The sequence below is a fragment of the Macaca fascicularis genome, chromosome 7, assembly GCF_037993035.2.
Source record: "Macaca fascicularis isolate 582-1 chromosome 7, T2T-MFA8v1.1".
Classification (NCBI taxonomy): Eukaryota; Metazoa; Chordata; class Mammalia; order Primates; family Cercopithecidae; genus Macaca; species Macaca fascicularis.
The window spans coordinates 21,055,884-21,080,121 of NC_088381.1; the positions used below are offsets into that span (position 1 = coordinate 21,055,884).

The following is a 24,238-nucleotide window of genomic DNA, read 5'->3' on the forward strand; positions in this document are numbered from 1 at the left end:
ATGATGCCACAACTACAAAAAAAAAAATTGCATATTGCAGTCTCAGTGCAAACGTTCAAATACAACCCCGGTCCTTAAAAAGTAAAAAAGTAAATTTCATCAAAAAGCAACTGAATTTTTAAAACATCTTTATATATCCAGCCAGTAAGTTAAAATAGTTAACAAGAAAAAAATACAAAATACTGATGTTTAAAAAAGGCATATTTCTATAGATTTGCCATCAGTCTTTTGGCCACTCAGCTTCATGCCATTCATCATCCGACAGGCTCTCAGCCACCTCTGGCGACTCAAACTTAACCAAACCACACCCCTTGGACTTCCCATTCTTCATCTTGATGTTGGCTTATTGCACGTGGCCCTATTTGTCGATTTGATCATGTAAAATCCAATGGGAGATTTCTCACAAATACCTGGTAGGCTTTCCTGGCCACCCCCAGGAGCATGGCCTCCAGCCTCACCAAAGGACCCTGCCAGGTTTCCTCCAGAGTTTAAGTGGGCGCAGTCAAAGCTGACATGGCCACCACCACCCATGGCTAGGCCCATACACCCAGTCTCAGCACCCAGTGTCTGGCCCATGGTGGGACCCATGCACTCAAGGCTGTTAATGCCCATCCTCTCCAGGCTGTTGGCACCCGTCCACCCCAGGTCCATCCAGATATTTCAGGTTGTTGGCACCTGTGTGCTCCAGTCCAGTGGCCATGTGATGCATCATGGGGCCCATATGCTCCAGGCCAGCCCCCATGCCTGCAGGAACCATGCACTCCACACCAGAGCCCATGTGCTCAATGGTTTGGTCCACATGGTCAGTGGGAGCAGCTGTGCGCTTGAGGCTGAAGCCCATGCTGGCACCCACGTGTTTCAGGCCGGAGCCACTGCGCTTAGTGATCTCACCCATGTGCCGGATGCTAGAGGCCATTTAGTCAAGGCCTAGCAGGCCCATGGGCCCATGCACTCCATGCGGGAGCCTTTGTGCTCCCCGAAGCCCATGTGGTCCGTGACCAGACCCATGCGCTGCATCTTGGAACCCACACAATCCACATCATGGCCCAGGCCTGGACTCATGCATTCCATGCCAGCACCCCCAATGTGATCAGTGCTTGGGGCTCATCCTCTCGATTTTGGGGACACTGCCTCCACCTCCACTTCCCCTCTGCTTTGTAGTGATCTTCCCTCTCCTCGGTGTATTACTAAGATTTCGTTTATTCTGCCCATGTTCATCCCAGATCCAAATTGACCCACATTTTCCATACCACCACCAAAGGGTTCCCTCCTCCATTTCTACTATTTTTTCCAAATCCATGCCCTCCATTCTAATTTCTGCAGGCCCTATGTTTCCCATTCCATTCAGGTGATTGGCATCGATAGTCTGCCCTCCTGGTCCTAACGCTGTTTCAGTACCACCAAGGCCATAGGGAAGCTGCAGATGCTCAGGAGGAAAAAAAAAAAATCCTTTGGTAAGGCGGTCTCATCCGTCTTACCTGTGTTGGTCTATCACATAGCAGTTGGGCATTGAATGTAGATATAGCTTGCACAGCTTCAGTGGACTGTTCAAAAGTAACAGTGCCCATTCCATGGTTTTTTTCATCTTTATCCTCAAGAATGTGCTCAGAACACCACAACAACCATACTAAAATATTTCCTTCAGTTTCTCCCAGCCAGCTTTATAATCCTGATTTGCTACAAATACTGTGCTTCCAACTCTTTCTGCCTGTAATACATATACATGGATAATTTCATTTGGGATGTTAAGATTATTTAAGATACTAGGTAGGATATTAATCATTTCTGGGCCACTTGGTCTCATACCTGTTCCACCAGTGGTAGCCATCACGTTTTGCATTGCTCTCCTGGCATGTTCACCATCAGGATCTTCTTTCACTTTCAGTGGTCTTCCACTCGGGACTATGCTTGTCTAGGACTTGAATAGCTTTTTTTATGTTTTCTTCTATCTTGAATTCAATAACAGCACATCCCCTGACTTTCCTTCAGTGCCCATTGCCCAGGCTGTAGTGCAGTGGCATGATCTCGGCTCACTGCAACCTTTGCCTCGCTGCCTCCCGGGTTCAAGTGATTCTCGTGCCTCAGCCTCCCAGGTAGCTGGAGTTAGAGATAGGCACCACCATGTCTGGCTAATTTTTTTGTATTGTTAGTAGAGACAGGGTTTCGCCATGTTGGCCAGGCTGGTCTCAAACTCCTGAGCTCAGGCAGTCCTCCCACCTTGGCTTCCCAAAGTGTTGTGATAAGAGATGTGAGCCACCATGCTTGGCCTCAGTTCAGTTGTAAGAAAGTTTTTTGGTTAGAACTTATTTAAGGCGAAACATCGTTTCTACTAAAAGTACAAAAAGTAGCCAGGTATGGTGGCACTAGCCTGTAATCCCAGCACTTTGGGAGGCTGAGAAGGATGAATCACTGAGTTTTGGCCAACATGGCAAAACCCTGTCTCTACTAAAAATACAAAAATTTACCAGGCGTGGTGGTACATGCCTGTAATCCCAGCTACTTGGGAGGATGAGGCCAGAGAATTGCTTGAACCCAGGAGGTGGAGGTTGCAGTGAGCTGAGATTATTGTTGCTGCACTCTTGCCTGGGTGACAGAGCGAGACTGTCTCAAAAAAAAAAAAAAAATTATTATTATTTTACATTTGCATTATAAAATAATGGTCCTTATGTCTCCTTAAGTATTCCGTTAGATTCTATGTTACTTTTCCTCAGGAATGCTACCTGAGGTGTTTTTGCTGTAGTTGGAGTGGTTGAATTGAGAACATTTTTCAATTTTTGTGTTTTAGATTTTTAGAAAAAAGAGGGAATTGGAGGTAACCTATAAATATAATTTATATTACTTAGTTTTGCTTTTTTTTTTTTTTACTTAAAATTAGCAAACATTTTAAATATTAAAAATTTTGATTTGGAAGATTTAGTCATATAGACACTCTTTGTACACTGCTAGTTCAAACCACTTTTTGGAAAGCAGTTTGTTAGTATTTCTAGAGATACCACCAAATTTTAACAATCTTTGAACTTGTAAATTCACTTCTAAGGAACTATCTTAAGGAAAGAATCGGAAATGTAGACTGAAATTTATGTGGTTATTTCATTTGAGGTGATGTTGGTAATTTTGAAACAGTTTATTTTCCAACAAGTCAGTGATCAAATAATGAAACGTTTATCTGTATATTGAAATATTACATGACCATTAAAAATTGTATTCTTACTCTGTGTTTTGTTTTTTTGTTGTTGTTTTTTTTTCTTTTTGAGACTGAGTCTCACTCTGTCACCCAGATTGGAGTATAGTGGTGCAACCTTGGCTCACTGCAACCTCCGCCTCCGAGGTTCAAATGATTGTCCTGCCTCAGCCTCCCAAGTAGCTGGGATTACAGGTGCCTGCCACTATGCCCGGCTAATTTTTGTATTTTTAGTAGAGACAGGACGTTTCACCATGTTGGCCAGGCTGGTCTTGAACTCCTGACCTGAGATGATCTGCCCGCCTTGGCCTCCCAAAGTGCTGGGATTACAAGCGTGAGCCACTGCATCTGGCCAATATTCTCAAATTTTTAAAACAACATTGGTAAAATATAGTATAAAAGGGGAAAAAAAACATGTAGTGTAATTATAAATATTGATTAAAATATTTATACATATTAAAACAAACACACTAATATACCCACATTATCAGTCATCTCTGGGTTAAGGAATTATGGGAGATTTTATTTCATGTTTTACTGTCTTTTTGTTTCTTGTTTTGGAGACAGGGTCTCATTCTATTGCCCAGGCTGGAGTGCAGTGGTGTGCCATGGCTCGCTGCAGCCTCAGCTTCTGAGGCTCAAGTGATCTTCTCACCTCAGCCTTCCAAGTTGCTGGGACTACAGGTGTGCACCACCATGCCCGTATAATTTTTTTTTTTTTATTTTTTGTAGAGACTGGGGAGTCTCCCTGTGTTTCCTAAGCTGGTCTAGAATTCCTGGGCTCAAGCAATCCTCCTGCCTCAGCCTCCCAAAGCCCTGGGATTACAGGTGTGAGTCACCACGCCCAGCCTGAAGTTTTTAAATGATGTATATTTTATAATCAGAGAAAAGGGTCAATATGTACACCAAAAATAAGAATTTTTCCAACCCTTAAGGGATCAAGAGTGAATTTTGTTTTATGTAAATAATTACATATATCTCTCACTGGATTGTTATATGCCTGGCACATGATTAATATGTTTTCACTGCAGTTTTTCCCCAAGTTTGGGTCATACTTTACTGTTTTATCATGTCTTACAATTTTTTGTTGAAAACTGGCCATTTTAGATAATATTGTAGCCACTCTGGATTCATGGTTTTTCTCCCCTCAAAGGTTGTTTAGTAGTAACTTCCATAGGCAGAAAAAAATCTATGGAATTTAATCTCCCTGCAGTATGCAACCACTGATGTCGCTACTTAATTATTATTTTTTGTTTTTAAATATTTTTGCTTTTATTTTTAAGCCTGGCTTACTAAAGCATACCTCCCTATATATTTGCATAGCTTAGTGGTCAGCTAATGATTGGACCAATGATGAGCCCAAACACCTCTAACACAGACCTCAGCTGTAAAACTTTTAAATTAGTAAATTCACTTCTAAGAAACTGTCTTAAGAATCAGAAATGTAGACTGAAATTTATGTGTTTATTTCATTTGAGTTGATGTTAGTAATTATGAAACAGTTTATTTTCCAGCTAGTCAGTGATCATATAAATTATGAGACATTTATATTGAAATATTGAAACATTTATATTGAAATGTTACATGACCATTAAAAATTATATTCTGTAAAATTTTGACAAAAAGATACTCCTATAATATTAGAGGATATTTCCTTTCTCCAGGGCAAAATCTGTTTTGCCTGTTTTCTGTATAGATTATTTTTGTCCCTGATGAAGTTTTTTTAATGCTGTCATTAAATATGTATTATTTTGTGTCTGCCATTGTTTAGTATGTCTGTGGGATTATTTCATGTTTGTTTATGATAGGAGTACTTGTTCGTTTCTGATGCTAATTAGTATTCACTTACATGAAAACACCACAGTATTCATCTTTCTCTTTTGGGGCATTTTTGTTGTTTCCAGTTTGGAACTGGAAACAGCCTTATTGTGAATAAGGCTGTCAGGAACATTTTTGTAAAAATACATTGTGAACGTGTTTACATTTCTCTTGGATAAAAATGTAGAAGTGAAATCACTGAGTCAAAGAGTTTGGTGTATAATTATTAGAAATTACCCTATTTTATCAAAAAACATACATCTGTAACAGCATATGAGACTTTATTCTCCATCATTGTTACTATTTAAATTTGTCATTCTTTTTTTTTTTTTTTTTTTTTTTTTGAGACGGAGTCTCACGCTGTTGCCCAGCCTGGAGTGCAGTGGCGCGATCTCGGCTCACTGCAAGCTCCGCCTCCCGGGTTCCCGCCATTCTCCTGCCTCAGCCTCCTGAGTAGCTGGGACTACAGGCGCCCGCCACCGCGCCCGGCTAATTTTTTGTATTTTTAGTAGAGACGGGGTTTCACTGTGGTCTCGATCTCCTGACCTTGTGATCCGCCCGCCTCGGCCTCCCAAAGTGCTGGGATTACAGGCTTGAGCCACCGCGCCCGGCCAATTTGTCATTCTTTTTAATTTTTGCCATTTTAGGAGGTGTGAATTGGCATACCTTTGGGGTTTTAACTTAAAATTCTTATAAATAATATTGAGTATCATTTTCTATGCTATCACCAGTCATCTAATTTTTATGAAATATTTTCTTATATCTCTGCCCGTTTTTTCTGTTGGCTTGTACTTATTGTGTCGTGGGACTTTATATATTTTACATACAAGGTCTTTGTGATATGTGCGTTTTGTGAATATTCTACCGGTTTGCTGCTCGCCTTCTTATTTTCCTAATGATGTCTTTTGGTAAACGGCAAGTTTTTAATTTTTATGAAGTCCAGTTTGTCCAGTTTTTTTCTTTATGGTTATTCTTTAAACAAGACTGTGTCATTTGCAAAGAGATAAGTTTCACTTTTTTTTCTTTTTAATATGGATTTCTTTTATTTTTCTTGCCTAACTGCCTGCTTAGAACTTCCAGTAAAATGTTGAATAGCAGTGGTGAGAGGGGCCATCTTTGTCTTGTTCCTGATACTAGAGGGACAGCATTCAGCCTTTTACTATGTATGACAGGTCCTGTGGGTTTTTTATAAATACCTTTTTATTATGTTGAGGAAGTTCTTGTTTGTTTTTCGTTTGTTGATTATTTTTAATATGAAAGGGTGTTGGATTTGATCAGATGCTTTTTCTGCATTAATTGAGATGATCATGTGGATTTTTTTGTTTTGTTTTGTTTTTGAGACAGGCTCTCACTGTCGCCCAGGCTGGAGTGCCGTGATGTGATAATTGACTTACTGTAGCCTCAACCTCCCGGGCTCCAGTGATCCTTCCACCTCAGCCTCCCAGGTAGCTGGGACTACAGGCATGTGCCACTATGCCCAGCTAATTTTTGTATTTTTTATAGAGACGGGGTTTCACCATGTTGCCCGGGCTGGTCTTGAACTCCTGGGCTCAAGCCATCCACCTGCCTTGGCCTCCCAAAATCCTGGGATTATAGGCGTGAGCCACTGTGCCCAGCCTGCTTTAAAACCAGGCACTGACTTCTCATAGCTGTGAAAGTCCTAGATGGCATCTGTTTCCAACAGAAAGCTGTTTCGTCTACTTAGAAAATCTGTTGTTTTAGTATAGCCACCTTCATCAGTGGTCATAGTTAGATCTTCTGGATAACTTGCCTCCTCTTTTATATCAGCACCTGCTGCTTCACCTCACCTTGCACATCTATATTATGGAGACAGCTTCTTTCCTTAAACCTCATGAACCAAACAATGCTAGCTTCAAATTTTTCTTGCGCAACTTCTTCACCTCTGGATTAGCTTTGGTTTATGTGAATGCTGTGGCTGGTTTGATCTTATAGCCAGACTACTAAAACTTTCTCCATATCTGGTAGAGATGGGGTTTCACGATGTTGGCCAGGCTGGTCTCAAACTCCTGACCTCAGGTGATCCACCTGTCTTGGCCTCCCAAAGTGCTGGGATTACAAATGTGAGCCACTGTGCATGGTGGCACTTTTAATTTCCTTCAATAACTTTTCCTTTGCATTATAACTTGGCCAATTGGCACAAGAGGCTTAGCTTTTGGCCTGTCTCAACTTTCAACATGCCTTCCTCACTAAGCTGAATTATTTCTAGCTTTTGATTTAAAGTGATAGATGTTTGACTCTTCCTTCCTCTACATTCCTCTACAATGTAGAGACATTGTAGGGCATAATTGGCCTAATTTTAAAATTGTCGTGTCTCAGAATAGGGAGGTCTAAGGAGAGGGAGAGAGTTGGGGAATGAATGAATGGTCAGTGGAGCAGTCACTATACATGTACTCAACATTTATTTATTAAGTTCACCATCTTATGCAGTTTGTGTCACCCCAAAACAATTACAAAAGTAACACCAAAGATCACTCATCATAGATCACTATAACAGATACAATAATAATGAAAGAGTTTGAATTGTTGCAGAAATTACCAAAATGTGACACTGAGACATGAAGTGAGCCCATGCCAAGACGTGTATGCAGGGTGGCTACAAACCTTCAGTTCATAAAAAACGCGGTATCTGTGAAGTGTATTTAAACAAAGTATGCCTGTACTCATATGATTTCATTCCTTTTAAATGTATTAAGGTTTGTTTTGTGGCCTAACATATTTACTATTCTGAAGAATGTTCCATGTGTAAGTTGAGGAGAGTATTCTGCTGTTAGCGTTGTATATAATGTTAGATCTAGAGAGTTATTCAGGTCTTCTTTTTTCATGTTGATCTTTTGTCTAATTCTCTCTGCTACTGAAAGTGAGTTATTGAAGTTCTTCAACTTTTTTTCATTTCATTTGTGATAGTTTTTCCTCATATTTTGGAGTTCTATTATGTGTATACATATTTATAATTTCTTTTGTTTTCTTTCTGAGATGGAGTCTCGCTCTGTCGCCCAGGCTGGAGGGCAGTGGCTTGATCTCTGCAGCCTCTACCTCCCAGGTTCAAGCGATTCTCCTGCTTCACCCTCCCAAGTAGCTGGGACTACAGGCGCACACCACCACGCCCAGCTAATTTTTTTGTATTTTTAGTAGAGATAGGGTTTCACCATGTTGGCCAAAATGGTCTCAATCTCCTGACCTCGTGATCCACCCGCCTCGGCCTCCCAAAGTGCTTGGATTACAGGCATGAGCCACCACCCAGCCTATGTTTATAATTTCTAAGTGCTGCTTATTACATCAGAAATTGTAATGTGTTATTATGTTATATCTTGTTTATATTTTCAGTTCAGAATATTTTGTGTATCCCTTGTGATTTATTTTTGATTCATTATTTATGTATTTTCAAATTTCCAAGTACTTAGTACTTTTAAAAGATTTTAAAAATTGATTTATAATTTGATTTATAATTGTGGTTAAATGCATACTCTGTATGCATTTATCCTTGAAATTCATGGAATCTTGTTTTATGGCTCAACATACTTTGTTAGCATTCTGTGTACAATTGAAAAGTATGTGTTTTCTTTATCTGTTTTTTGAGTGGTCAGTTTCATAAATTGATAAGGGCTTGACTGCTTTAGCCCTTTCAGACTTATTAAGTACATCTTTTACAACCTACTTATGGAATGGGCAAAAACTCCATACTTCAGCTTTATTTTTCAAATACTCATCTTTCTTTCTAGTGAATACCAGTTTGTTATTTTTGAGTTCAAAGGATCTTTCTCCTAAGCTTTCCCAGAACCTCTTCACAGTCTCCATACAGAATGATCTAGCATTTTATGTGTACAACAGTTAGGTAAATATACTTACCTGCTGTATTTTTTTTGCATTTTGTGGGCAGAGAGATTATCATTTTCTTCCTTTTTTTCCTACTCTGACATTACAGTGTTTAAATTTTAATGAGCTGAACCTCTTAAGACTGAGTTACTTTATATGTCTTTAGTCTTTTAATATCTACTTTCCTCAATATGTTGTATCATAATCTTTATGATTTCCATTTAATGATTGTGGGTTTAAGTTAGGTTCACCCTTAGATATTTTTTTAAAGACTCCCATAAAAAAATTACAGAAATTGATTAAAAACAACTTTAAAAAATTTTCCCATGTATCAATTTTAAAAATTGCTACAGTAATTTTCCTTTTCTGGGGAGTTCTGTTTTGAATAACAAAAGAATTCAGAGGGAAAAAAGCATTATTTATTTCATTTGGGTATTGCAGTTTATAACCCAGCATCATTTGGTTTTAGAAAAAAATAGTTACTGGGAAAGATATTTTGGGACTCCTCTGGTGAATCCTTTGAGTTTGGGAGTGTCTTAGTTCAGTTTGGGCTGCTATAACAAAAATACCGTAAACTTGGTGGGTGGGTTATAAACAACAAATTTATTTCTCTCAGTTACAGACAATGAGATGTCGAAGATCAAGGTGCAGGCAGATTTGATGTCTGGTAAGGGCCTGCTTCCTCATAGATCACTGTCTTCTTACTGTAATATTATAGTGGAAGGGGCTAGGCATCTGTCTCTCTGGGGCCTCTTTTATAGGGGCACTAACTTAGTTCATTCGGGCTCTGCCCTCATGACCTTATCACCTCACAACGGCCTCACCTCCAAACACCATCACATTAGGGATTAGGTATTAACATGAATTTTGGTGGGGCGGGCGTGGGGAACACAAACATTTGAGGTAGATACACACACACACACACACACACAGTTTCTCCTTTTTTTTTCCCCCCTTTTAAGATGGAGTTTTGCTCTTGTCGCCTAGGCTGGAGTGCTGTGGCGCAATCTCTCCTCACTGCAACCTCCGCCTCCCGGGTTCAAGCAGTTCTCCTGCCTCAGCCTTTGGAGTAGCTGGGATTACAGGCGTCCGCCACCACACCCACCTATTTTTTGTATTTTTAATAGAGACAGGGTTTCTCCATGCTGGCCGGGCTAGTCTCGAACTCCTGACTTCAGGTGAACCACCTGCCTTGGTCTCCCAAAGTGCTGGGGTTACAGGTGTGAGCCACCATGCCCAGCCTGTAGTTTCTATTTTTTAAAAAGTTTCTCTTTTTTTCTGTGATTGTTTTGTTGAGTTAATAAAAACAATTTCTGAGATTCTAATCTCTGCCAGGAATTTCTGTACCTTTAGATTTTAGAGTGCTTAATTGGAGTTAGTGTGTTCTGTGAATGTATTCACTGTGGTGAATAGCTTTATTGTCCTTTGCACATTATAGCCTTTCCTAATCCTTTTTTCATTTTGAGCCTCAGGATGGTAAGGTAAATATATTTTTTAAACATTTGATGAAACCTAACTGACTACAGATTAGCCATGATTGGAGTAGGATTAATATTCATATCTCTTAATTCTTCATTTAGTATTCTTTGTATTCTGTTTCACAGATTCTAATTCAGTTATGTCTTTAATTCTAAGTGTTGGGACAATTTTGCCAGCAATTAATTGTCTTACCTATAAAACGAGAGAGTTTGAATAAATAGCCTTATGTTTTCTTTCTGATGTGAATCGTTTTAAAAGTATCATTAAATGTGGTAAGATAGGACTCTCTCAAAATGATCCAAGTTCTGTTGTTACACTTATGTGATTGTCGATTATTAGACTTGTGCTCATGGAATTCATTCATTCATTGGCTGACATTACTTTTCCACTACCTGGTGAGTTCCAGAAAAGCAAAACCCTTCCTTATCTTGTTTACTATTTACTCAATGCTTACCTGGCCCAGTGCCTTGAATGTGACTAAGTATGCAATAAATATTTGTCGAACCAATGATTAAACAAATAGTAACATTGGCAGGCAGTATAGTATTATGTAAAGAGCATGCGGCCGGGTGCGGTGGCTCAAGCCTGTAATCCCAGCACTTTGGGAGGCCGAGACGGGCGGATCACGAGGTCAGGAGATCGAGACCATCCTGGCTAACACGGTGAAACCCCGTCTCTACTGAAAATACAAAAAACTAGCCAGGCAAGGTGGCGGGCGCCTGTAGTCCCAGCTACTCAGGAGGCTGAGGCAGGAGAATGGCAGGAACCCGGGAGGCGGAGCTTGCAGTGAGCTGAGATCCGGCCACTGCACTCCAGCCTGGGCGACAGAGCTAGACTCCGTCTCAAAAAAAAAAAAAAAAAAACAACAAGAGCATGCACACTCTTTGGTGTTACCCTTACTTTAGATCATCTATAGGATATGTTATAGTATTTCGGAGGTTGTTGGGACAGTTACTCGGGATAATATAAATAAAGTATAAAGCATAATGCCTTTTACTTAAAATGTTAGTTTCTTACTGCAATCTCCTAGAGTCTAGGACTTTTGTTTTTTTAGCCAAGATATTTTTATCATGTAAGCTGGTCACATTTGGGTAGAGAAGGTTGAAGTTATTAACTTTTAATGTTTTTATTACATTTATTATTTTTATCTTACAGTTTTACATGTGGCACCCATAAAAGATGAGGCTGAGAACACGGAAGGCTTCTCAGCAGTCAAATCAAATCCAAACACAACGCACTGCCAGAGCAAAGAGGAAATATTCAGAGGTTGATGATAGCCTGCCTTCAGGAGGAGAAAAACCATCGAAGAATGAAACCGGCTTGTTGTCTTCAATTAAAAAATTTATTAAAGGAAGCACACCTAAGGTAATGATTTTACCATATACTTTCATATCATTAAAAGTGAAAATTATGATATTTTCTCTAAGCATGCATAGAGAAGAAATCTGATAGTGCACCAAAATCTACGTTTTGGTGTTAATTTTACTTCTAAGAGTTTTACGTGCAGAATATTTAATGGCAGTTTAAGAGGAACATTATTTGTTCTGCTGAACTAATCCACTTAGCCTTCTGCTTTTTCAACATAGTATTATGGGTAGCAAAATAAATTTTTCCTTGCTCTTTTACTTGAGTTGTTTCTTTTACTTTCATTTTCTTTCAAAGAAAAGTTAAAGTTTCTTGTTAATATTCACTGTCTAGGGAGGTGATGTCTCTCATCTGTTCGAGTTCTAACATTTGTGTGATGAAGATGTATTGCTTCATTAAAGAGAAAAGAACATTACTAAAAGAGAGAATGGACACTGACGGGGAGTTTTGTACTCCAGATTCATATTCTGGACCAACTTGAGTGACCTAAAGAGAGAGTTATTTACCCCTTGAGCCTCAGGAAGATAGTAAAATGGCACTGATACCAACTGCTTTGTCTGTCTCAGAGTTGTTTTCAGATTAGATGGTACAACAGGTAGAAAAGCAGTTTGATCAACTTTATTTTATTTTGTTTTTATTTATTTATTTATTTTGAGACAGAGTCTTGCTCTGTCTCCAGGCTGGAGTGCAGTAGCGCGATCTCCGCTCACTGCAACCTCCACCTCCTGGGTTCAAGTGATTCTCCTGCCTCAGCCTCCTGAATAGCTGGGACAACAGGCGCGTGCCACCACACCAGCTAATTTTTATATTTTTAGTAGAGATGGGGTTTCACCATGTTGGCCAGGATAGTCTCGATCTCCGGACCTTGTAATTCATCCGCCTTGGCCTCCCAAAGTGCTGGGATTACAGGCATGATCTACCGTGCCTGGCCTCAGTTTGATCAATTTTAATGCACTCTATCAATGTATAGTATTATTGATTGTGTGTGGATTTTTTTTTTATGACTTTTACTATTTTTGTGTTCTTTCTTAGAATAATTATTTACATGGTAAATTTTTTATTATAATGGAAGTTTATTACTTTCTTAAGCAGAAAAATAAATTACTAGTTGACTTGTTCATAGGAATAGATTTTGTTGGTATAGAATTAACAAAGCCTAATTACTATGAGTCACTAGGCAAGATTTGGAAGTATTCTTGGTTTGCATAGGGTTTTAATTTTTGTTTTGGTGGTTTTATTTTTTGTTTTTGTTTGTTTCTAATACTAATTTCTTTGTTAATTTTAAGTAATTAGAAATTTAAGTAATTACTTAAAAAGTAATTTTAAGTAATTAGAAATTAGAAAATAATTTTAAGTAATTAGAAATTTAAGTAATTAGAAATTTTAAAAAGTTTCTGAATTTATGTAAACTGAGAAAATATTCTAGTATTATCATATAACAAAGATGAAGTAGCTTCCAGAAACCCAAATTTCCATCTCTATGAATTCCTAATGGGTTGTCATCAGCCTCTGTTGATGGGAACCTTGCTACATATTATTACTTCATTCTTCTGAGCAGCTCTAGTTGTCATAAAGTGCCTCCTTATGTTTTTGCTTTCTCATGTTACTTTTTTGTATTTTTTCCACTCGAAAACAGATACTGTGTTCCCTTACGTGTGCAAGTACAAACCTTCAGTCAGTATGGGGCAGCTATTTCTAGTTTTCCTTATATGACATTATATGATATTTATCATCATCTTGGTCACCTTTATCTGTTATTCATGAAAGATAAAAACCAGAAGCGAAGATAGGTTTTTGTTATGTCTTCAGAATTCTATTCATATTTATAGTTGACCCTTCAACAGTGTGGATTTTAGGGATGCTGACCCTCCCATGTGGTTGAAAATTCACATATAACTTTTGACTCTCCAAAAACTTAACACTAATAACCTCCTGTTGACCAGAGGTTTACCAATAACATAAACAATCATTCAACACATATTTTTTATGTTATGTGTATTCTATACTGTATTCTATTTTTTTAGATAGGATCTTACTCTATTGCCCAGGCTGGAGTGCAGTAATACTATCATAGCTCACTGCAGCCTTGAACTCCTGAGCTCAGTTGATCCTCCCATCTCAGCTTCTTGAGTAGCTAGGACTACAGGCATGTACCACCATGCCCAGTTATTTTTAAAATTTCTCTCCCTTTTTTTTTTTTTAAAGAGACTAGGTCACATTTATCTTGCCCAGGCTGGTCTTGAACTCCTGACTTCAAAGCAGTCATCCCACCTTGGCCTGCCAAAGTGTTGGTATTACAGGTGTGAGCCATCTCACCTGGCTTTATACTGTATTCTTACAATAAAGTAAGCTAGAAAAAAAGAAAATGTTATTAAGAAAATCATAAGGAAGAGAAAATACGTTTACTGTTTAAGTGGAAGTAGATCATTATAAAGGTCTTCATCCTGATTATCTTCTGGGCTGAGGAAGAGGAGGAGTTGGTCTTTCTGCTGCAGAGGTGGCAGAAAATTTGTGTATTAATGGACCAATACAATTCAAACCCAGCTTGTTCAAGGATCAGCATACTTCTTCTGACAGTGAATTGTTTCTTTCACTCCCATTGCCCAGGCTAGAGTGCAATTGTGCAGTCACAGGTCACTGCAGCCTCGACTTCCCGACTCAGGTGATGCTCCCATTTCAGCGTCCCAAGTTGCTGGAACTACAGGCTTTTGCCACTATGTCTGGCTAATTCCTTGTATTTTTTAGTAGAGGCAAGGCTTCACCATGTTGTCCAGGCTGGTCACAAACTCCTGGTCTCGAGCTGTTTGCCCGCCTTAACCTCTCAAAGTGTGAGCCACTACGCCTGGCTGGATTGTTTCTGTTAATGTGATTTTATGTTAAATTATACTTTGTCTCCTTCTTTAGTAGCTTAATCTCTGTTGGTCAGCAAATTTTGGCTCATGTCAACTAGAATAGCAGTCTCCAGTCGTTTTGGCACCAGCAGCTGGTTTCAGGGAAGACAGTTTTTCCAGGGACCAGGTCAGCCGGGGTGGGGTTTGGTTAATGGTTTTGGGATGAAATTAATCCACATCAGATCATCAGGCATTAGATTCTCATAAGGAGCACACAATGTAGATCCCACAATTCACACTAGAGTTCGTGCTCCTATGAGAATTTGCTACTGCTGATCTGACAGGAGATAGGGCTTAGGCAATAGTGCCTGCTGGCTCACTGCTCACCTCCTTCTCTGTGGCCTCGTTCCTAACAGGCCATGAATTGGTACCATTCCATGGCCCAGGGGCTGGGAACCCTTGAACTAGAACACTCAGGACTTTTTTTTGAGACAGGTCTCAAAAAAATAAAAAAATAAAAAAAAGGTCTCCAGTCTTGCCCAAGTTAGAGTGCAGTGGCATGATCTCAGCTCACTGCAACCTTTGCCTTTCGGGTTCAAGCAATCCTCTTTTCTCAGCCTCCCAAGTAGTGCATGCCACCGTGCCCAGCTAATTTTTGTATTTTTGTAGAGATGGAGTTTCACCATGTTGCCCAGGCTGGTCTTGAACTCCTAGCCTCAAGTGATCTGCCCGCTTCAGCCTGCCAAAGTACTGGGATTACAGGCGTGAGCCATTGTACCCAGCCACTCAGGAGGATTTTTCTATAGAAATTTTAGTCCAAGTTTCTTTTTTTGTTTTAACTAAATCTAAGATCTTTCATTAATGCCTCATTACTCAAAGATGTTACATTAAGATATGCAGTGGCACAATATCGGCTCACTGCAACCTCCACCTCTCGGGTTCGAGTGATTATCGTGCCTCAGCCTCCTGAGTAGCTGGGACTACAGGCGCCTGCCACCATACCTGGCTGATTCTTATATTTTTAGTAGAGACGGGGTTTTGCCATGTTGGCCAGGCAGGTCTTGAACTCCTGACCACAAGTGATCTCCTCACCTCGGCCTCCCAAAGTGCTGGAATTACAGACATGAGCCACTGTACTGGACTGTCTTATTTATTAATTACGTTTTTGGGTAAGGTTTTTCATACAGCTACAAATTCACTTTATTGTGCTGTAACTGAACTCAGATTTTAAAAATCGTATTCTATAAGATTATTATTGAAATTAATGTTTGAATGCTTTACTGAAATCAGAGTGAAACCACAGTTGTCTTTTCCCAGACAACTAATCCTGTATTAGGAGTAAATAATAAGGTTAATTTGTCACATATTAGTCTTAATGAGCTTATATGGCTTTTAATTATTGTTGCTTTCTTGTCTACAATGTCGTCAACCACATTCTTAATCACATATTCTAAAATTGTGTGGAGCATCTAGACAATGCTTGCTTATGTATGTATCTTAAATACAGCGTCATTGTCTTTTTCAAAATTTGGGTAGCAGTTCACAGCTAAAACCTATTGAATATTAACCATCTTTTGATGTTTTATAGATGAGAACAACTGAGACTTAGTGAATTTAGGTAACTTGAACTGTCAATAGTAACAATAATTATAATAATAACCTACCCAGGTTAAAAAATAACATTGAAGACCAATACGACAGCTTTTGCTGTTTTTTTTTTTTTTTTTGAGACGCAGTTTCACTCTTAACTTGCCCAGGCTGGAGTGCAATGGCGCGATCTCGGCTCACTGCAACCTCCATCTCCTAGGTTCAAGCGATTCTCCTGTCTCAGCTTCCCGAGTAGCTGGGACTATAGGCGTGTGCCACTATGTCCGCGACAGCTCTTACTTGTAGTTGTTGAGCAGTTACTATTTGCCAAGCACTGTCCTCAGTGTTTAAAGTGTAATAATTTGGCTGGGCGTGGTGGCTCACGTCTGTAATCCCAGCACTTTGGGAGGCCGAGGCAGGCAGATCACGAGGTCAGGGGATTGAGACCATCGTGGCTAACACGGTGAAACCCCATCCTTACTAAAAATACAAAAAATTAGCCGGGCGTGGTGGCGGGCGCCTGTAGTCCCAGCTACTTGGGAGGCTGAGGCAGGAGAATAGCGTGAACCCAGGAGGCAGAGTTTGCAGTGAGCCAAGATCGCGCCACTGCACTCCAGCCTGGGCAACAAAGCGAGACTCCGCCTCAAATAAATAAATAAATAAATAAATAAATAATAAAGTGTAATAATTTAAGCCTTACAAACTGTATGAGATAGCTGTTACTTTTATATTACAAACGAGGAAACTGAGGCACAGGGAGGTTAAATAATAACATGTGCTAAGTTGCTTAGTTTTAAGCGGCAATGCTGGAGCCTAGTTTACCTACACTCCTAACCACTATATACTGCTGCATCTCCAATAAGTGACACTGCTAGGATTTAAACCCAGATGTATTTAACTGATAATCTGTATTCTTTCTCCTTTATTATTCTCTGTCAAAGTGGCTGGACACTGTCTAGAAGTCCAAGAACAAGATGTTGGCCAACGTGCTTCCTTCTTAGATCTCTGTTCTTGACTTATAGATGGCTGCCCCTCACACGGTCAGTCTTTGGTCTGTGGATGGTCTGTGTCTGCATCTTTACGGACACTGGTCATACGTCTTTAGGGGCCACCTGAAGAAATTTTCCTCCTTTTTTTGTGTGTGTATGTAAGACAGAGTCTTGCTCTGTCACCCAGGCTGGAATGCAGTGGCACCATCTCAGCTCATTGCAACCTCTGTCTCGTGGATTCAAGCGATTTCTCGTGCCTCAGCCTCCTGGATAGCTGGAATTACAGGCGTGTGCCACCACATCTGGCTACATTTTGTATTTTTAGTAGAGATGGGGTTTCACCCTGTTGCCTAGGCTGGTCTTGAACTCCTGACCTTAAGTGATCTGCCTGCCTCAGCCTCCCAAAGTGCTGGAATTACAGGCGTGAGCCACCACACCTGGCCAAGAAAACCCTTTTAATTACTTTTTTTAAAGGCTCTGTCTTCAAATATGGTCACAGTCTGAAGTATTTGGGTTAGGGCTTCAACATAAATTTTGGGGTGACATAATTCAGAGTGTACAAAATCTTTGGTCTCTTTCAAATACACATTTGTGATTCAAAGACTTCAGATGTATGAAATTATCAGCAAGATTATTCAGGAATTGTTCATGTGCAGCCTTTCTGCTTTTTAGCACAATGAGATTTCTAATACATAATTGAAGGCCTCACAACTGAAATACATTTGTTTTCTACCATGAATCTCTATATTTTTCCAAATACGGTATTTCCAGCGTTTTCCCCATAACAAAATGACCTTTTCCTCTATTCTTAACTAAATGCTGTTATAGTTAAGGATCATAAATTTCCATATGAATACAGTTTTAATGAAATACCTGTTTTTAGACCTTTTAACTGTGGTCTACAAAAAGAAACATATGGCTAATACATACATGTGAAACAAAAATCACCCTTAATTTATGTGATGTGCTCTGATTTTTGTTTTGTTTCTTCTTCTGAAGGTGATTGTATTTAAATTGATTTGATAATATGTCAGTGGGTTGCATTTCTTAGTTTGAAAAACATGATTAGATGAAGACTTTTGTTCAAAGTCTTTAACTCTGATTTGCCAAACTTTGTAGTTTTATTTGGGAATTTTCTTCCTTTCTTTTTTTTTTTTTTTTTGACGGAGTCTTGCTCTGTCACCCAGGCTGGAGTGCAGTGGTGTGATCTTGGCTCACTGTGACCTCCATTTCGTGGTTTTAAGCGATTCTCCTGTCTCAGCTTCCCGAGTAACTGGGATTATAGGCATGTGCCACCATGCCTGGCTAATTTTTTCTATTTTTAGTAGAGATTGAGTTTCACCATGTTGGCCAGGCTGGTCTTGAACTCCTGACTTCAAGTGATCTACTCACTTTGGCCTTCCAAAGTGCTGGGATTACAGATGTGAGCCACTGTGGCAGGCCCCTCTTATTCTTTTAATGTAGAGTAGTACATAAATTTTTTTTTAATGGAAAATTATAACTTGGAGTTGATTTACTGGGGATTTTTTTTAAAAATAATTTTTATATCTGTGTTCGTGGAGGATCTTGTTCTGTAGTTTTGTCTTGATTTGTAATGTTTTTAAATTTTGGGATTAAGATTAAGCTGGTGCCATAAAACAAGATGAGGACTGTTCCTCCTCTTTTCTGAAAGCTTGTGTTTGATTGGTATTATTTCATTCTTAAATATTTGGCAGAATTCACTGGTGAATTCTGGAGTGGGATTTCTAAAATGTAACTGGAATTTTCTTTGTGGGATATCTTTTACTGTAATTTAGTTTCTCTAATATAGATCAGATTATTTAACTTTTCTTGTTTGTTTTAGTCATACATGTTTTCAAGGAATTTAAGTTGTTGATTTATTTGACATCATATTTTGTCAGTACTTATTAATTTAATACTGTCTATAGGATTTGTAATGGTACTCTTCTTTTCATTCCTGATCTAGATAATTTATTATTGATCTTTATTTTGAGGAGTCTTGCTTGGGTTTATCAATTTCATTATTTGTTCAAAGGGATTTTTAATATTAACTGTTCATTCTGTTTAATTGATTTCCACTATTTTCAGTATTTTCTGTTTTTAGTCTGATTTACTTTTACTTTTGTAGCTTCTAGAAATGAGAGCTTAAATCAGATATGAGTAAAATTTTTCTGTAAACATTTCAGATAAGAAATATTTTAGGCTTTGTGGACAATATTGTCTCTGCTGCAGCTACTTCAACTGCCACTGTAGACGGCTACATAAATGAATGAACTTGGCTTTGGACACCGGTACAGTAGTTCCCCCTATCTTTGGTTTTGCTTTCCGTAGTTTTAGTTACCTGTGGTCACCAGCGTCTGAAAATATTAAATGGAAAATTTCAGAAATAATAAGTTTTAAATTAGACACCTTTCTGAGTAGCATGGTAAAATCTTGCATCATTCCTGCTCCATCCCAACTGGGACATTAATCATCCCTTTGCCCAAGTATCCATATGTATATGCTGTACTCCTGTTAGTCACTTAGTAGCTTTCTTTTTTTATCAGATCAGCTGTGTAGATACCAGGCTGTTTGTATTCAGTTAATCCTTATTTTACTTAATGATGACCCCAGAGTATAAGACTAGTGATGCTGATAATTATTCTGTTTTATTGGTAATCTCTTACTGTGTCTAAATTTATAATTCAGGGTTTATCATAGGTGTGTATATATGGAGGAAAAAACAGTATATATAGTGTTTGGTACTATCTGTGGTTTCAGGCAACCACTGGAGGGTTTTGAAAGGTATCACGTGAGCATTAAGGGGAAACTACTGTATTTGAATTTCATATAGTTTTCGTGTGCCATGAAATTTTTTTTTCTATGTATTTTCCTCCAACTATTTATAAGTACAAAAAAAAGGTTTTTACTTTCTTGCCCATGTGAAACAATTAGTGTGCTGAATTTTGCCTATGGCTGTGGCTTGCTAGTTCCTTGGTTAGAACATTAATTTTACACTTTTCTTTTTTTCTAATATAGGTATTTAAAGATATGAATTTTAAAGTACTCCTTTCTCTATATGCCATACATTTTGATACATTATTTTTTATTATTTTTTCTTGTGATTTGTTTTGACCCATGGATTATTCATTTTGATTCAAGAATATTAATATACTCTGTATAATTTGATTTCTTTGGTGTTTTTTGGTACTTACTAGCATGTAGTCTATCTTGTTGAATGTTCTATATGTATTTGGGAATATATGTGTATTTTGGAGTTGTTCAGTGCAGTATTCTATAAATATCAATTAGATCCAATTGGTTGATAATACTCTAATTTTCTATATCTTCTTTTAAAGTGAAAGCAAGTTTATTAAGGAAGTAAAGAAACAAAAGAATGGCGACTGCATAGTTGTCTTATTTAATGTGCTTGTTTTATTGGTTATTAAGAGAGGGATGTTAAAATGACCTATTTTTGTGCATTTGTCTACTTCACTTATCTGTCAATATTTGCTTCATGTATGTTGAAGCTTCATGTATTTATAATTGTATGACTTGTTAACATTATGATATATCTCATCTCTAGTAATATTAGTCTTGAAGTTTATTTTATTTTATTTTATTTTATTTTATTTTATTTATTTATTTTGAGACGGAGTCTCGCTTGCCGCCCAGGCTGGAGGTGCAGTGGCGCGATCTCGGCTCACTGCAAGCTCCGCCTCCCGGGTTCACACCATCTCCTGCCTCAGCCTTCCGAGTAGCTGGGACTACAGGCGCCGCCACCACGCCCGGCTAATTTGTTTTTTTTTTTTTTTTTTTTTTGAGACGGAGTCTTGCTTTGTCGCCCAGGCTGGAGTGCAGTGGCCGGATCTCAGCTCACTGCAAGCTCCGCCTCCCGGGTTTACGCCATTCTCCTGCCTCAGCCTCCCGAGTAGCTGGGACTACAGGCGCCCACCACCTCGCCCGGCTAGTTTTTTGTATTTTTAGTAGAGACGGGGTTTCACCATATTAGCCAGGATGGTCTCGATCTCCTGACCTCGTGATCCGCCCGTCTCGGCCTCCCAAAGTGCTGGGATTACAGGCTTGAGCCACCGCGCCCGGCCTAAGGCTAATTTTTTGTATTTTTTTTTAATTAGAGACAGGGTTTCACCATGTTAGCCAGGATGGTCTCGATCTCCTGACCTTGTGATCTGCCCACCTCGGCCTCCCAAAGTGCTGGGATTACAGGCGTGAGCCATCGTGCCCGGCCTTGAAGTTTATTTTGATATTGATAGAGCCAAATAGTTTTCTTACTCAGTATTTGCATGATATATCTTTTTCCAGCCTTTATAAAACCTGTGTACATATATATTTACATTGGCTTTTTTTTTTTTTTTTTTTTTTTAAGGCAGAGTCTCGCTCTGTCGCCCTCACTGGAGTGCAGTTGTGCAATCTTGGCTCACTGCAACCTCCACCTCCTGGATTCGAGCAATTCTCCTACCTCAGCCTCCTGAGTAGCTGGGATTACAGGCACCTGCCACCACACCCAGCTAATTTTTATGTTATTAGTAGAGACAGTGTTTTACCGTGTTGGCCAGACTGGTCTTGAACTCCTGACTGCAGACGATCCACCCGCCTTGGCCTCCTAAAGTGCAGGGATTATAGGCATGAGCCACTGCGCCCAGCCTACATTGGCATATTTTGTCTCTTTATATTTAATGTAATTATTAATATGTTTGAGTTTAAAGTCTTCTATCTTACTGTGTATTCTGGATTTGTCCCATCTTTTGTTTCTCTTTTCCTGTCATTTGGGTGAACTATCTATTTTTTAGAATTTTATTTATCCTCCTATATTGACTTCTCAATAAACAACCTTAAACACAATAAAATACACCTGTTCAAAGTGTATGTTTTCTTGAATTCTGACAGATTTATGCACATGACCAAAAAGTATCCTTATTTTATATCCAACAGCACCTGAGACAACCACTGATCTTTCTGTCATTATAGATAGAGTTTTATAGGATTATAATCAGTATATCTTGCTTCCTTCACACACACAACATACATTTTTTGGTTTCTTCTGGGTTACCACATGTATCTGTAGTTTATTCCTTCCCCTGCCCTCCCGGAGTAGTATTCCTTTGTGTGAGTCTACCACAGTTTGTCTGTTTAAGTTGTTTCTGTTTTGGGGCTATTATAAATAAAGTTGTTACGAATATTTGGATAAATAAGATTGATATTGCTGGATCATAAGATGTGTGCTTAACTTCTTTGTAGCAGCTTTATTGAGATATAATTTACATAGCCAGAAAATTAACCCATTTTTTTGGAATGTAGAAGCTTTTATTTGCTTATTATTTTTTGATATAAAAAGCTGTACTCACTTAATGTATACAGCTCTATGAGTTTGCAGATAAGTATATTCCTGTGAAACCATCACCATCATCAAGACCATAAACGTATCTGTCACCTACCAGAGTTTACCCTGCCCCTTTATTATTATGATCTACTGTCTTAGAAAACTTTAAGTATATAATATAGTAAAGTATAGGCACAGCATTATGTTGTATAGTAGCATAATTCATTCATTCATTTAAAGTATAAATTCAGTAGCTTTTAGTACACGCATAGAATTGTGCAACCATTGCCTCAACTTTAGAATATTTTCATCACCCTCAAAAGAGACCTCTAGCTCCTAAATTCCCCCTTCCTCTCTAGCCCTAAGCAGTCACTAATCTGCTTCCTGTCTCTATGGATTTCGCTGTATTTTGGACATTTCATGTAAATGAAACCATAGTCTATTATGTCTGGCTTCTTTCACTTAGCATGTTGTCAAAGTGCATCCATGGTGCGTTTGTTCTCAAGATCTCTTGGGGTTGTGTCCTGGGACATTGAATAAAAATTAAAAAAATAAAAAGAAAAAACAATGTACATCCATGTTGTGGCATGTATTATATCAATATTTCCTTTTTATTGCCAAGTAATATTCTGTTGTATGGCTATACCACATTTTGATTATCCATTTATCAATTAATGAACATTTGAGTTGTTTTCATATTTTGACTATATGAAGAATGCTGTGAACATTCATGTATACATTTTTGTATGGACATCTATTTTCGATTGTCTTGGGTAGGAGCTTGAATTGCTGGGTTATACGGTAACTTTGTGTTTAGCTTTTAAGGAACTGCCAGTCTGTTTTCCAAAGTGGTTGCACCATTTTACAGTCCCACTAGCAAAATATGAGGATTCCAGTTGTCTTGAGAACAATCAACACTTGAAATTTTTTGTCTTTTTTATTATAGCCGTCCTGGTGAGTGTGAAGCAGTATGTCGTGGTTTCGATTTGCATTTCCCTAATGACTGATGGTATTGAGCATCTTTTATGTGTGTGTCTTGTCCATTTACATATCTTCTTTAGATAAATGTCTGGTATTTTAATTGTATAATTTTTTTTTATTGAGTTGCAAGAGGGGTTTTTTTTTTTTTTTTTTGGTTTGTTTGTTTTTGCATGATCTCTGTTCATTGCAACCTCTGCTTCCTGAGCTCTAGTGATACTTCCGCCTCAGCCTCCTGAGTAGCTGAGACTACAGGCATGTGCCACTACGCCCAGCTAATTCCCATGCCCCCTTTTGGAGACAGAGTCTTACTTTGTCACCCAGGCTGGAATGCAGTGGCACAATCTCTGTTCACTGCAACTTCCACCTCCTGTGTTCAAGCGATTCCCCTGCCTCAGCCCCCTGAGTACCTGGGATTACAGGCACGTGCTACCACGTCCAACTATTTCTTTTTATTTTTGATGGAGACGGGGTTTCACCTTGTTGCCCAGGCTGGTCTCAAATTCCTGACCTCAGGTGATCTGCCTGCCTTGGCCTTCCAAAGTGCTGGGATTACAGGTTTGAGTCACCACGCCAGACCTAATTTTTGTATTTTTTGTAGAGACAGGATTTCACCATGTTGCCCAGGCTGGTATCAAACTCCTGGGCTTAAGAGATCGGCCCTCCTTGACCCCCCAAAGTGCTGGGATTACAGGTGTGAGCCACCACACCCAGCCAAGAGTTCTTGATATAATCTAGATACAAGTCCCTTTTCAGAGATACGCAGATGTTTTCTTCTGTTCTGTGGACCCCTTCTGAAACACAGAACTTTTAAATTTTGATGAAGTCCACTTTGTTTATTTTTCATTTTGTTGCT

The 24,238-nt window shown here is 38.9% G+C and overlaps 1 protein-coding gene and 1 pseudogene across 16 annotated transcripts in view; one reads left to right on the forward strand and one right to left on the reverse strand.

Moving 5' to 3' along the window:
* Nucleotides 1-24,238, forward strand: part of CTDSPL2 (CTD small phosphatase like 2) — a 110,569-nt gene that overhangs the window by 29,123 nt on the left and 57,208 nt on the right. For 15 of the 16 annotated variants that reach the window (XR_012414922.1, XR_012414918.1, XR_012414921.1 and 12 more), the window contains exon 2: nucleotides 11,468-11,677. Coding sequence is in view for 4 of the 16 variants with exons in the window: in XM_005559393.4 (XP_005559450.1) it covers nucleotides 11,492-11,677 (186 nt within the window). In the remaining 12 variants the exon portion in view is untranslated. Of the gene's footprint in view, nucleotides 1-9,449; nucleotides 9,501-11,467; nucleotides 11,678-24,238 lie in introns of all 16 variants that reach the window. The other variant, XM_015452768.4, reaches the window with a different exon arrangement.
* On the reverse strand, nucleotides 190-1,895 carry LOC102143174 (heterogeneous nuclear ribonucleoprotein M pseudogene; annotated as a pseudogene).